General features: G+C 43.6%; 1 gene segment (V, D, J or C); it reads left to right on the top strand.

Moving 5' to 3' along the window:
- The first annotated feature begins 3257 nt into the window (after positions 1-3257).
- Positions 3258-3829, top strand: LOC105471722 (immunoglobulin kappa variable 1-39-like). The segment is given in 2 exon segments: positions 3258-3343; positions 3468-3829. Coding segments are annotated over 2 exon segments (402 nt in total).
- The last annotated feature ends 9668 nt before the right edge of the window (positions 3830-13497 follow it).

The raw sequence follows: 13497 nt of genomic DNA, 5'->3' as shown, positions 1-13497 counted from the left end.
GTTGTGGGGTAGGGAGAGGAGGTAGGGATAGCATTAGGAGATATACCTAATGTAAATGACAAGTTAATGGGTACCGCACACCAACATGGCACATGTATACATATGTAACAAACATGCACATTGTGCACATGCACCCTAGAACTTAAAGCATATATAAAAAAATGATTGGGTCTTGTACATCTAATTTTCCCTATGAATGTTAAAACAACAAACCTACAGCCCTCTCCTCTGCTCATGTGCTGTGAGAGATGACTTCCAGGCTCCCAGATACCAAGATTGTACAAAACTTAACCCACAGAATTACTCAAGACACTTTCTATGTAAGAAGAATTGTGGTGCAGCTCTCCTCATAGAAAAAATGGTTTCTGTCTCTTGTTGAAATTGACAGCAAAAGACAACAACATATAACTATTTGGGAGAACTAGGACAGTGATACACTAGGGAAGTAAAACACACCCTTTCCCCCTTGCATTGGTTTCCTGTTGCTGCTGTAACTAATTACCACAGCCTTACTGGCTCCACATAACACAAATGTATTATCTTACATTTCTAGAGGTCAGAAGTCTCAATGAAATAAAATCAAGGAGTAATAGGGCTCTATTAATTCTGGAGTCTTCAAGAGAGAGAATCCAATATCGAGTGTCCCATCTTTTTGATGTTCCCAGGTTCCTGGCACCAAGGCCGTTTCCTCCATCACTCCAGTTTCACTCTCCGTTGTCCGAGGTCCCTTCTGGCTGTTACCCTCCTCCCTCCCTATTATAAGGACCCTTGTGATTATGCTGGTCTCACCCAGATAATTCAGGATACTCTCCTGACTTCAAAATTCTCAACTTAACCATGTCTGCCAAGTTATTTTTTGACATATTAATAAGTAATAATCATAGATTCCAGATATTAGGACAATGATGTCTTTAGGAGGGGCGTATTATTCATTCCCCAAACAACTTTCATCATCCCCACGATGGTCTTCCCCTAAAGTAGAATAAAAATATCACAAGGCAGATTTATGAGGCAATAGACCTAGAAAAAACCTGAGACTCCAGGACTCTCTGATGTGGGGATGTCAAATTCTGGGGGATTTGGACTCTCTGCTCTATGTGGACTCCATGGTGTGTAGCCATTTGTGGAAGGCTTCTTTGATTTTGTGACCTAGAAAAAATGAATCTCTGCTAAAATCAAATCTAAGAAAGTTTGGCAAAGGGAATTTAAAGATTTCTTAAATTTTAGGAATTTCCCTATGCATTAAAATGATGCCCTCCAAGAATGAGGATTTTTCCAATGCATTAGGTTGGGTCCCCTCAGTGAGAAGGATGCCAAAGATTCCCATGCAGCCAGTATATTTTCAATGTGCAGGAAATAAGCAAGTGAGCAAGGGAAGAGAGGAGGGAAAGGGGAAGTGAAAGGTACCTCAGCAAAGAGCCACCTCTGAGGATGACGAGAGCTCAAGCCCTCATGGAAACTCTGGAAAAAGGCCTCTGTTATTCCACCTGAGAGGTGAGGGAGCTGGGGTATGTGTACACCTCCTTTGTCATCAGAGATTGATAGCCATCCTAGAGGATGCTAATTCCAGGCCATGATGTTTGCCTCATTTGCAGCCTGAGCTGCCTTCCCCAGGTTCAGATAGAGCAGTGATGAGGAGAAAGGGCCATAGAGAGTCAGCTGCAGTGTAATGACATGAACCCCCAAGGCGTAGTAACAATGACTGCTAAAATTATGCAGAAAGAAAGAAGTGCATTTGAATCCAGAGATGTATCTCTCTGAATCTGGATATCTGGATCCTGGTAGCCTGTTTGGTAGCCATTTCCCAGAAATCCAGTCCTCTGGAAAAGCAGCAGGAGGTTTGTGCACAGGCTGCACTACCTTGGTCTGGCCACTGGTAGTTATGCATGAGAACTTCTCCCTGGAGTATTTCTCAGTCCACTGATACTCATGTAATTGACTCCACTTCCCCTGCTGTTCAGTGAGGATGACTTGTCCTGGGGAAAAGCAGCAGTGTGAGGTATTGAGGTTCAAATCAGTGCTTAAGATATATTTGGGTGCAAAATACTTTTTCGTCTACATGGGCAGTGTCTTGGCAGAAGATGGAGATTCTCTCTAAATGGATGTGAGACAGAGAGGCTGGCATCTGGGTCAGGATGATGCCCTGGTGCATGGCAAGAACATGCGTTGGGCAGCAGCCACCCTCACTAAGGAGAGAGGTTCACTGACCTGGCCTTTCCCCAGGGCCTCCCCCTCATCTGCTCTCCAGAAAGCCAGGTTCTTGGGTAGATGCTCCTGAGACCCCAGGAACAGGCTGGTGGGGAGCGCAGCTCAGAGCATTACTCAGGGGATGTGGCCTTTGTCATCCTACTTTGAAACAATTGATTATTTGAGCCAAGATTCAGAGAAGGCTTCAAGTTGATCCTAATGCAGGCTCCTATAGTCAGCGAGTGAAACAGAGATTTTAGTTGAAATAATCAGACCTGGTATCACTAGTCAGCTCTCCATGCTGGAGAACCACAAGAAATTATACCAAAGTCAGGAAAGGGGATAGAATATGGGGATCGTCACGCCAAGAATAAGGTGCAGCCCATTTTGTCCCTGGCTTCAAAGAGACCCATAACTCTGGGTAACGGCAGATCTATGCGTGACACAGTTATCATCTTTGTGCGTCGTTAGTGAATTGTTTTTCCTTGTACTGCTAAGAACAATGTCTTAAATTTATTAGTAAATTCTATTGAATTTATTGAAGATGCTTCTGAAAAGTTCTTTTTATGTTCATTTCAAAAATGAAGCAACGTCACACTGACAGAGACATTGTTAGTATCGCACTAAATACTTTCACACTCATCATATTCCTTCGAGAGTAACTGAAAGTACTGACAGCCCCACGTTCTACAACTTTATTATGAATTTTCTGCCAAAAATGATGCTTTCCTATACACTCCTAACACAAGTGTAAAATATGTTATTTAATCTAGTCTTAGGTTCATTTAAAATTAAATGAGTTCTTGTCTTAGGTTCATTACAATTTTGAAAATTCACTCAAAAAATATGTTCTGTAACTGTATGGTCCCCAAGGAGAAAGGTATTCTCTCAAGGCAAATCTGCGCTGTCCTAGTCTGACCTGGGACTCTGGGGACACTGCCCCTGTGCTGAGTTGCTGAGATGAGCCAGCCCTGCAGCTGTGCTCAGTCTGTCCCATCCCCTGCTGATTTGCATGTTCCCAGAGCACAACCCTCTGCCCCGAAGACTTTTTTATAGGCTGGTCACACCCTGTGCAGGAGTCAGTCTCAGTCAGGACACAGCATGGACATGAGGGTCCCCGCTCAGCTCCTTGGGCTCCTGCTGCTCTGGCTCCCAGGTAAGGAAGGAGAACACTAAGAATGTACTCACTCAGTGTGCACTGTACTGTCTGACTCTTGAGGTAAATCCTCTGATAACATGATTAACTGTAAGAATATTTGTTTTTATGTTTCCAACCTCAGGTGCCAGATGTGACATCCAGATGACCCAGTCTCCATCCTCTCAGTCTGCATCTGTAGGAGACAGAGTGACCATTACTTGCCAGGCGAGTCAAAGCCTTAGCAATTATTTAAATTGGTATCAGCAGAAACCAGGGAAAATTCCTAAGCTCCTGATCTATAGGGCATCCAGTTTGCAAAGTGGGATTCCCTCTCGGTTCAGCGGCAGTGGATCTGGGACGGATTTCACTCTCACCATCAGCAGCCTGCAGCCTGAAGATTTTGCCACTTATTACTGTCAACAGGGTTATAGTTACCCTCCCACAGTGTTACAAGTCATAACAGAAACCCCCAAGGAAGCAGATGTGTGAGGCTGGGCTGCCCCAGGGCTCCTTCTGGTGCCTCTATCTGCTGAGGGCATTTCTCACACTCAGTCAGGTTTTGAAAGTCATTGGGAGATTTTCCTAGAGGGGGCCAGGGAGGTTCCTCTGAACCCTAAGCCTCTTTCTCTCTCATCCCCAGCAGAAAAGACGTGACAATGTCTGTCTTGGCAGAATAAATAAGAGAGATAAGTTCACCTGAGGATAGTCTGTGTTATGGGACAATTGGAATTTCTACAGCAAAAGAGAAGCTATTCTCAGTATTTCAAGGAGAAATTGTTCAAGTTCAGTAAATTAGAGTCTAAACCACAGTCTTTCCGAAGCCTACCGTATGTTATTCATGAAGCAGGTACTAGAGACAGGGGACTCTCAGGTCCTCCTCCAGAAGCCGGAGTGCCCCTGCCCCTGGTGGTATGTACTGAGTACCGTATGATGACCCTCAGACCTGTTTGAGAAGCCCAGGGCGGGGGTGCTGATGCTCTCAGCTGCCTGCAGCATGTCTCCAGGTGATTCTCCAGTCCACACCTAACTGCATGTGTTTTACTTCAGGTGTCAGTTTACATGAATCCACCACTCTGACTTCCCAATCTCATGACAGTGGTAAGCTGTAACTTATTGCAATCTCATTGAGCAACTCTAAAGAAACCATAGAGAGAAAAGGAGTTTGTGCCCCTTTTCTGGGAGAAAAGGAAAGTGTGCTCCCAGAAGTGATAGTAATGATGGGGAATTGACAGCTGACAGGGAAGTAACGTGAGTCTTTCCACAAGGCTCAACATATTGCCAGTTACGAATTGTCACAAAATACATTTGAATGTCCTTTCAAGTATTACCAGTTTGAGGTCACAGCTGGAAAATGTTATTAAGTCACAGATAAAATGGGAAAATCAGGAAATTGTATGAAATATGCAATAAGGCTATGTGTGATGGCTCAGGTCTGTAATCTTGTGATAGTTAATACTGATTGTCAATTTAATTTGGTTGAAGGATGTAAGCATTGCTCCTGGGTGTGTCTGTGAGGGTCCTGCCAAAGGAGATTGATATTTGAGTCAGTAGGCTGGGGAAGGCAGACCCCCCCCCCCACACTTAATCTATCTCTGCCAGTGAATATGAAGCATCTAATCAGCTGCCAGTGAATATGAAGCAGGCAGAAAAAGTTGAAAAAGTGAGTCTTGCCCAGCCTCCCAGCCTACATCTCTCTCCTGTGCTGGATGCTTCCTGACCTCGAACATTGGACTCCAAGTTCTTCGGTTTTGAAACTCAAGATGACTCTCCTTGCTCCTCACTCCTCATGCTTGCAGACAGCCTACAGTGGGACCTTGTGAACCTGTAAGTTAATATGTTATATATATATACACACACACACACACACACACGTATAGATATATGTGTATGTATATATACATGCACACATACATATATGTGTATATATATACACACACACCCACACGCACACACACACACACACCACACACACATATAACTAATACATGAACTTATTAGTTCTGTCCCTCTAGAGAACCCTCACTAATACAGATTTTGGTACCAGGAATGGTTCTACCGGAACAGAATATTAAGAATGGAGTTTTTTGTTGGTTTTGGGGTTTTTGGATTTGGCTGCTAAGTGTGATTAGACCCCAAAATGCTAAGGACTCTACTTTTAATAGTATGGAGAACATTGATAGTCCTTGGCATGAACAGTTTAAAGAGCTATGCAAAATAAATGCATTTGACAGTAATGAATCATCTCTCATGAGAGGCAAGGAGTTTAGTGACTCTGTACCTAATACCCTTGACAAACACCCTGCAAAATGGATTTGTGAGGGCAGCACCTGCATCTTTGAAGAGCCCTGTAATGGCTCTTCTCTGTATGTCAGATCTAGCGGTAAGAACTGTACTCACTCAATTACAAAATTTAAATACAATTTGGAATAATCGTATCCTGAAGTGGCAGGGGCCAAGTGGTCACACACAACACTCAAAGGTACGGTGGGCATAGCTACTGTAATGGTCAGAAAAGACAAAGCAGCAATCTGAACAGTATAACTCATGTAGAGTTCTGGCATTGGCTAATTAACCACAGAAACTGAGAGGAAGCCAAATGCATTCCTACTTAATTTATGTAAGGAGGAAACTTCAGGTCAAACAGATAAAAGACTAATTGGAATTGTAAAAACAGAGATTCATGGCCCCTCAATCAATTTCCAGACTTGAGGCAGTTTAAAGACCAAGAACCCCATGAATGAAGGGGAGGCTGGGTCCCCTTGAAGTGTCCATGGCAGATAGGAATGCTGCTTTGAGGCTTTGGCAGGCCCCCATAGGTGAATCATGGTGGAGACGCTCGGATTTTGCAGCAAGGCCCGGTCATCTTCTGGAGTTACCTACTCTCCTTTTGAGAGACAGCTCTTGTCCTATACTGGGCTTTGGTGGAAACTGTACGTTTGACTATGGGTCAACAAGTCACCATGCAACCTGAACTGCCTATCATGAACTGGGTGCTTTCTGATTCATGTAGCCATAAAGTGGGTCATGCGCGGCAGCATTCCATCATCACATGGAAATGGTATATAAGTGATTGGGCTCAAACAGGTCCTGGGGGCACAAGTAAGTTACTTGAGGAAGTGGCCCAAATGCCCATGATCTCTACTCCTGCCACCCTGTCTTCTTTCCCACAGCCTGCACCGATGACCTCACGGGGACTTCCCTTTGAGTAGCTGACAGAGGAAGGGAAGACTAGGGCCTGGTTCACAGATGACTCTGCACAATAGGCAGGTACCACCTGAAAGTGGGCAGCTGAAGCACTACAGCCCCTTTCTAGGATATCCCTGAAGGACAGTGGTGAAGGAAAATCTTCCCAGTGGCCAGAACATTGAGCAGTGCACCTGGTTGTGCACTTTGCGTAGAAGGAGAAATTTCCAGATGTGTGATTATATACTGATTCATGGACTGTAGCCAATGGTTTGGCTGGATGGTCATAGAATTGGAAGAAGCATGGTTGGAAAATTGTTGACAAAGAAATTTGGAGAAGGAGTATGTAGATGGACCTCTCTGAGTGGTCAAAAACTGTGAAGATATTTGTATCCCATTCACCAACAAGTGACTTCAGTAGAGGAGGATTTTGATAATCAAGTGGATAAGATGACCCATTCTGTGAATGCCACTTATCCTCTTTCTCCAGACACCCCTGTCATCGTCCAATGAACCCATGAACATTGTAGCCATAGTGGGAGGGATGGAGGTTATGCATGGATTCTGCAACGTGGACTTCCACTCACCAAGACTGTACTGTCTGTGGTCACTGCTGAGTGCCCAATTTGCCAGCAGCAGCAGAGACCAACAATGAACCCTTTGTATGGCACCGTTCTGTGGGGTGATCGACCAGCTACCAGGTGGCAGGTTGACTATATTGGACCTCTTCCATCATGGAAAGCAGAGAGGTTTGTCCTCACTGGAATAGGCACTTACTCCGAATATGGGTTTGCCTACCTGCACACAATACTTTTGCCAAGACTACCATTTATAGACTCAAGCAATGCCTTATCCACAATCACAGTATTCCACACAGCATTACCGCTAACCAAGCACTCACTTTACAGGTAAAGAAGTGGGGCAATGGGCTTATGCTCATAGAATTCACTGGTCTTACCGTGTTCCCCATCATCCTGAAGCAGCTTGTTTGACAGAATGGTGGAACGGCCTTTTGAGGTCACATTTACATCAACTAGGTTACAATACTTTGCAGGGCTGGAGCAAAGTACTCCAGAAGGCCATGTATGCTCTGAATCAGCACCCACTGTATGGTACTGTTTCTCCCATAGCCAGGATTCACAGATCCAGGATTCAAGGGGTGGAAGTGAAAGTGAAACCATTCACTATTACCTCTAGTGATCCACTAGCAAAATGTTTGCTTTCTGTTCCGGCGACATTATGTTCTGCTGGGCTAGACATCTTAGTTCTAGAGGGAAGAACGCTGCCACCAGGAGACACAATAATGATTCCATTAAACCGGAAGTTAAGTTGGCCACCTGGACACTTTGGGCTCCTCCTACCTTTAAGTCAACAGGCTAAGAATGGTGTTACAGTGTTGGCTGCGGTGATTGACCCAGACTATCAAGATGAACTCAGTCCACTACTCCACAATAGAAGTGACGAAGAGTATGTATGGAATATAGGAGATCCATTAGGGCGTCTCTTGGTATTATCATGCACTCTGATTAAGGTCAATGGGAAACTATACCCAATCCAGGTAGGACTAAAAATGGTCGAGATCCTTTCTGGGTCACGACTTCCTGAGGTGCTTGCTGAAGGCAAAGGGAATACAGAATGAGTAGTGGAAGAAGGTAGTGATCAATATCAGCTACAACCACGTGACCAGCTGCAGAAAGGAGGACTGGAACTATCATGAGTATTTCCTTCTTCTTTTGTTAAAAACATATTTGTGCACGTATACACTTGTACTAAGAAATTATCTTCATTTCCGGTTTCTCTATCAGGTGACATAAGATTTATTGACCTCATATGAGCATTTAGGTATTGTTCATTTTGTGTAATAGTTTTTGGGTTGGGGATTGGTACATTTTCAGTTGTAGGAAGCATAGTTGTATTATGTTAGAGGTAACCATGACCTTACTATTGTCTGTATTTTAACATTATGTTTGATCTCAGGAGATGTGTGTGGGTTCCAGTTGACAGGGGGTGGGCTGGTGATGGTTAATACTGAGTTTCAATTTGATTGGATTGAAGGATGTAAAGTGTTGATCCTGGGTGTGTCTGTGAGGGTGTTGCCAAAGGAGATTAACATTTGAGTCAGTGGGCTGGGGAAGGCAGACCCACCCTTAATCTTCATGGGCACAATGCAATCAGCTGCCAACACAGCTAGACTATAAGCCGGCAGAAAAATGTGAGAAGAGACGGGCCTAGCCTCCCAGCCTACATCTTTCTCCTGTGCTGGATGCTTCCTGCCCTTGAACATGGACTCCAAGTTCTTCAGTTTTGGAACTCTGGCCAGCTCTTTTTGCTCCTCAGCCAGGAGATGGCATATTGTGAGACCTGGTGATTGAGTGAGTTAATACTTAATAAACTTCCTGTATTAGTGAGTGACCTCTAGAGGGACAGAACTAACAGGAGATAGATAGATAGATAGATAGATAGATAGATAGATAGACACATAGATAGATAGATACATAGATACATATATGTGTGTGTGTGTTTACTAACTTAAAGGATCATAAGTTCCACAATGGGCTGTCTGCAAATCTATGAGAAAGGAGAGCCAGTCTGAGTCACAAACTGAAGAACATGGAGTCCAATGTTCGAGGGCAAAAAGCATCCAGCATGGGAGAAAGATGTAGGCTGGGAGACTAGGCCAGTCTCACTTTTTCAAACTTTCTGCCTGCATTATATTTGCTGGCAGCTGATTAGATTGTGCCCACCAGATTATGGGTGGGGTCTGCCTTCCCCAGCCCACAGACTCAAAAGTTAACCTCTTTTGGCAACACCCTCACAGAAACACCCAGGATCCATACTTTGTGTCCCTCAATCCTATCAAGTTGACACTCACTATTAACCATCACACTCCCTTCATATATTTATGTGCATAGTCCTTTAATTCTGTCACTCTAGAGAACTCTGACTAATACATCTACACTTTTGATGACCTCTTTCCTTTATTTTAGGTCACTTGTTTCCCCTGGGTTGCCTACACTCTCTTCTTCTCACTCCCCTATGAAAGACATATAAGCCTCTGGACCTCACTGGGTCAGGGCATGTCCCTGCCTTGCACTATCAATGACACTTTCCTCTTTTACTCTTTAGCAATGAGGGAACGTCATCCTTACCCAGATGCCAGCCACCTGTCTCACATCCAGGACAGAGAGTCTCCATCTCCTCTCCAGCAAATACCCATGTATGTGGGCATGGTGGCACATCCGTTATCCCAGCTACTCCGTAGGCTGAGGTTGGAGAACTGTTTGCACTTGAGAACTCAAGGTTACAATGAGCCACGATCACACCACTGCACTTCATGCTGGGCAACTGAGTGAGTGAGACCCTGTGATTTTTCCCCTGCTTTTTGCAGAATTTTTTGCCTCTTTCTTCTATTAATTTGTGTTTTGTCCATTCATTTTCTGCAAACCTTTAGAGGGCAAATAGGAAATTTCACTTTTTCCCTTTAAATGAGTAAGTTCCTCATAATTCAGGTCCCTGAATAGGTAACAGGAGGGTGAATGCAGGGGATGCACCACAGTGATTTGACCACTCCCAGTCAGGCATCAGTAATACTCCCCTGAACCCCAGGCTGAAGCCCACTGATGCTGATGCAGTTCAATCCACTTCCTCTGTGACTGCACCAGGCTGAGATGCCTTGGCCCCTGTTAAAGGTGTGAAATATAATGGATGCATATCTGTGTTCAGTTATATCCAAATCCAAGTGCTTTCCTACTTTTTCAACTTCCTTGTTTTTCTATTTAGCACTCATTGCTCACTCCGTAAGACATTAGAGATGGCATTCTGCACTAGTTAACCTCAGAGGGAGCTGGCTGAGGACAATAAGTAACACCTTGGTTGTGAATGTCAAATAGATTTTGTAATTTCATGTCAGATGCAAGATCCTAATACTCAATTTTTTTAGAACAATAGCCTCTCGCTGATAGAAAAAGGGAGTTCTTGAAATTCTAAAAGTTGGTTTTAAAAATAAAAAGCAAATCCTGAAAGATGTAGAATATTAAAGATGTAGTATTTTCCATGAATCACTGGGAAAATAAAGGATGATATAAACTTTCTATTCCCCACAGTGCAGAATTCAAGATTGGACAGACTGCAGGAATGGGAGCATGAGGGGAATACAGGAGAGGTCAGCTATTGTCCAATTAGACTGCCTTGGCTTATGGTGGGTGGAGATGTGGATGGTGGTGGGCTTAGCAATTGACGTGGACCCACAAAGAGCCAAATATGATCCTTGTGTAGAACCACAGAGTTGAAGGCACTGCTTCTGGTTTCCTGGGTGAAGCCTGTGTCACTGGGAGTCTCACAGTAAAGTAATGTCGTGAGTAGAGCTTCAGGTCTGTAAACACCAAAGGTTTAGTGAAGTCCCTGTGCAAGGAGACCTGAGGTCATGTCACTCAGTCCTAAGTCAAATCACAGCAACCAAGCAGAGCTTCTGAAACTCATTCTGCCCCTAGAGGACATTTAGCAGAGACCACTGTTTGGGTCTGGAGATGTCACAAACACTGACATGCTGAGCAGAATGCCAGGCAGAGTCTACACGTGCAGGGGGAGCAGTGGGGATGGATGTCGATGTTCATGAGTCGGACGTATATTCAGGATGTTCTGTTCAGCTTTGGGGATCAGAAAACCATGCAGAATCCGTGGGAGGTTTATGTTCTAGCCCATCTCCTCCAGCCTGCCTGGTGAGTCAGACCTCAGCAAATGCCCCATGGAGGACACAGGTCATGTGTAGAGGCTGCCCTGTGTAACCCTTGGGGGTCAGTCTGATTCTCCGTTCTCAGGAGAGTCCCTCTGTTTGTGCCAAGACAGAGCTTCTGTCCACATGTAAACTTGGCAGATATGGCAGGAGGACAAAGAGTCAGACCAGCGTCAGCTAAACTAGAAGTGGTGCTTTTCTTTTTGGAATTTTAGGTCACTTAGTTCTCATTTCTTCTACTGCTCTCTGATGTTATTAATATAAACTTTGGTATTGTTTTACCTCCAGGTTCTTGCAGTGGTTCTTTTAGCCTTTCAACCCCTATATCATTGCCCCAGAATAGTAAGATTTCTTTTGAAAGTAGTCATTTAGAAAAGACAATTCGGGTATGAAATTATCATAAAAAATAAAAGGTTTTGGAACAAGTAAATGTATAATTTTTACACGATATGGTCAGTACCTGAAAATGTATCTGACTCCATTATTCTAACAGTAATGGGATGGAAAAAGTATGTTTTACGTGGTGTCACTTAAAATAATTCCATAAAAATATTTTTGAAAGAATCATGGGCAAATCAGTTCCATTTCATAAGGTGACATAATCAATATGTAGAATTATTTGTACTCAAAGGACAAAATAGTTTTTTTTTCTGATTAAAATAATCAACCCCATGAGAAATGATTGTCCATTCAAGGATGATCCACACCATGGTAAATGAAGTTAAAACCGTATTCCCCAGGAGAAATATCAAAAATAAATTAATAATGAAAGCCTGGCATATAGGAAAGAAACTGTCACACATACAAGGATAGACAAGTCTTCAGAGGATTCATGATTGAGAACACACATGCAACCAAAAATACGTTGATTTCACTTCCACAATCAGCAGTGTGGAGACTAAAGATAGTACAATTAAAATTACATTCTTAACCCAAAAGTCCAAAAACAAAGAATAGATAGTTTACAGAACAGAGTTTGTAAAGCACAGAGTGACAGGTCTACAGAGGGTATTCACAAGTGAGAAAACACATCTAGCCAAAAGTCGAGGGATTTCACCATCACAAACACTACTTTGGAGCCTGGAGATGTTACACAGCCTCCTGTGAGCAGGACACTCACCAGGACTTTGCACAGTGTGATGGCCCCAAACACAAACCTCAAAAGAAGTTCAGCCTCTCAGTGTGGCAGTAGCAGCTGTGGTGCCAGGGGATGTGTCTCCAGCAGTTGGAGTCAGGTGGGCTCAGGGAGATGACTGGAAAGCCTATGAGGAAGGAAGAGGCCATGAGGCCTTGGTCACAGGCACAGGCTCCTCTTCTATGTGAACACGGCCACCGTCCTCCAGGACACCTTCCAAAGCCTCCTCTTTCCTCCACACATAGGGTGCTGAAGCCCCACTGACCCTCCAGGGTTGGCTGCCACATCATCGCTGGAGCAGCCCCTAAAGTTCCCTGCTGTTCTCATGGCTGTAGGGATGCTCAGTCATGTCACTGTAAGGGGACCCTAGTGTGTCCTGTCCTCACCTGCTACCACTGATGACCTTCACAGCCCTTCTCCATGCCTTTCCCAAGTGACTCCACTCTCACCAACTATCAGGAGGATGGACGGAGGCCCACACTCCATAATGTTTGGCTTATGAGTAAGTCAGGGCTCAGGATAGTCTTATGTTTGTGCAGTTCATAATAATATCACATAGGAATCCTATTTTGACACTCCCTGACCCCTCATTCTGTCTGAGCAGTTACTCACTCTGCCCATGCACTCTAAGACATTTTTCTTGTGCAGCTGCTCATGGTGTTTTCATTTGGAGACTGATAGAACTCTATTGGTGGAATACTAGATGTACGCTTGTCACATTCTCACATTTCTAAGAATAAAAGACCCTTCTTTTGAGTAACATTTGTTGTTTTTTTCCTAGTTTGTCAGGATTATATTTCCAGTGATTGATGTGAAAACTTCTTTGCTAAAATGCATTGATATTGCTATAAATTAACTGTATTTTTTTGTATCTCATAAATTGGGATATGTGATGTCTACTTTCAGATCAAAGTACTTTGTAATTTCCATGTTTGTTGTTTGTTTCCTCTACAATTTCTGAGTAAGATTACCTACTCTGAGAAAACCTACGAAGTTAGTTTTAACCCAAAACAAAATCATTATTTTGAAATTTAATACCATCACAAGCCAGAGACAAAAGATATTGCTCTTGCTTTATGGCTTCCTTAGGATTATTTTTGACTCATAAGTATTTGCTTCAAT

Source organism: Macaca nemestrina, chromosome 13, assembly GCF_043159975.1.
Source record: "Macaca nemestrina isolate mMacNem1 chromosome 13, mMacNem.hap1, whole genome shotgun sequence".
NCBI classification, from domain to species: Eukaryota; Metazoa; Chordata; class Mammalia; order Primates; family Cercopithecidae; genus Macaca; species Macaca nemestrina.
Note: the sequence above shows the minus strand (reverse complement) of the source record. Positions and strands in the feature narration are given on the sequence as shown.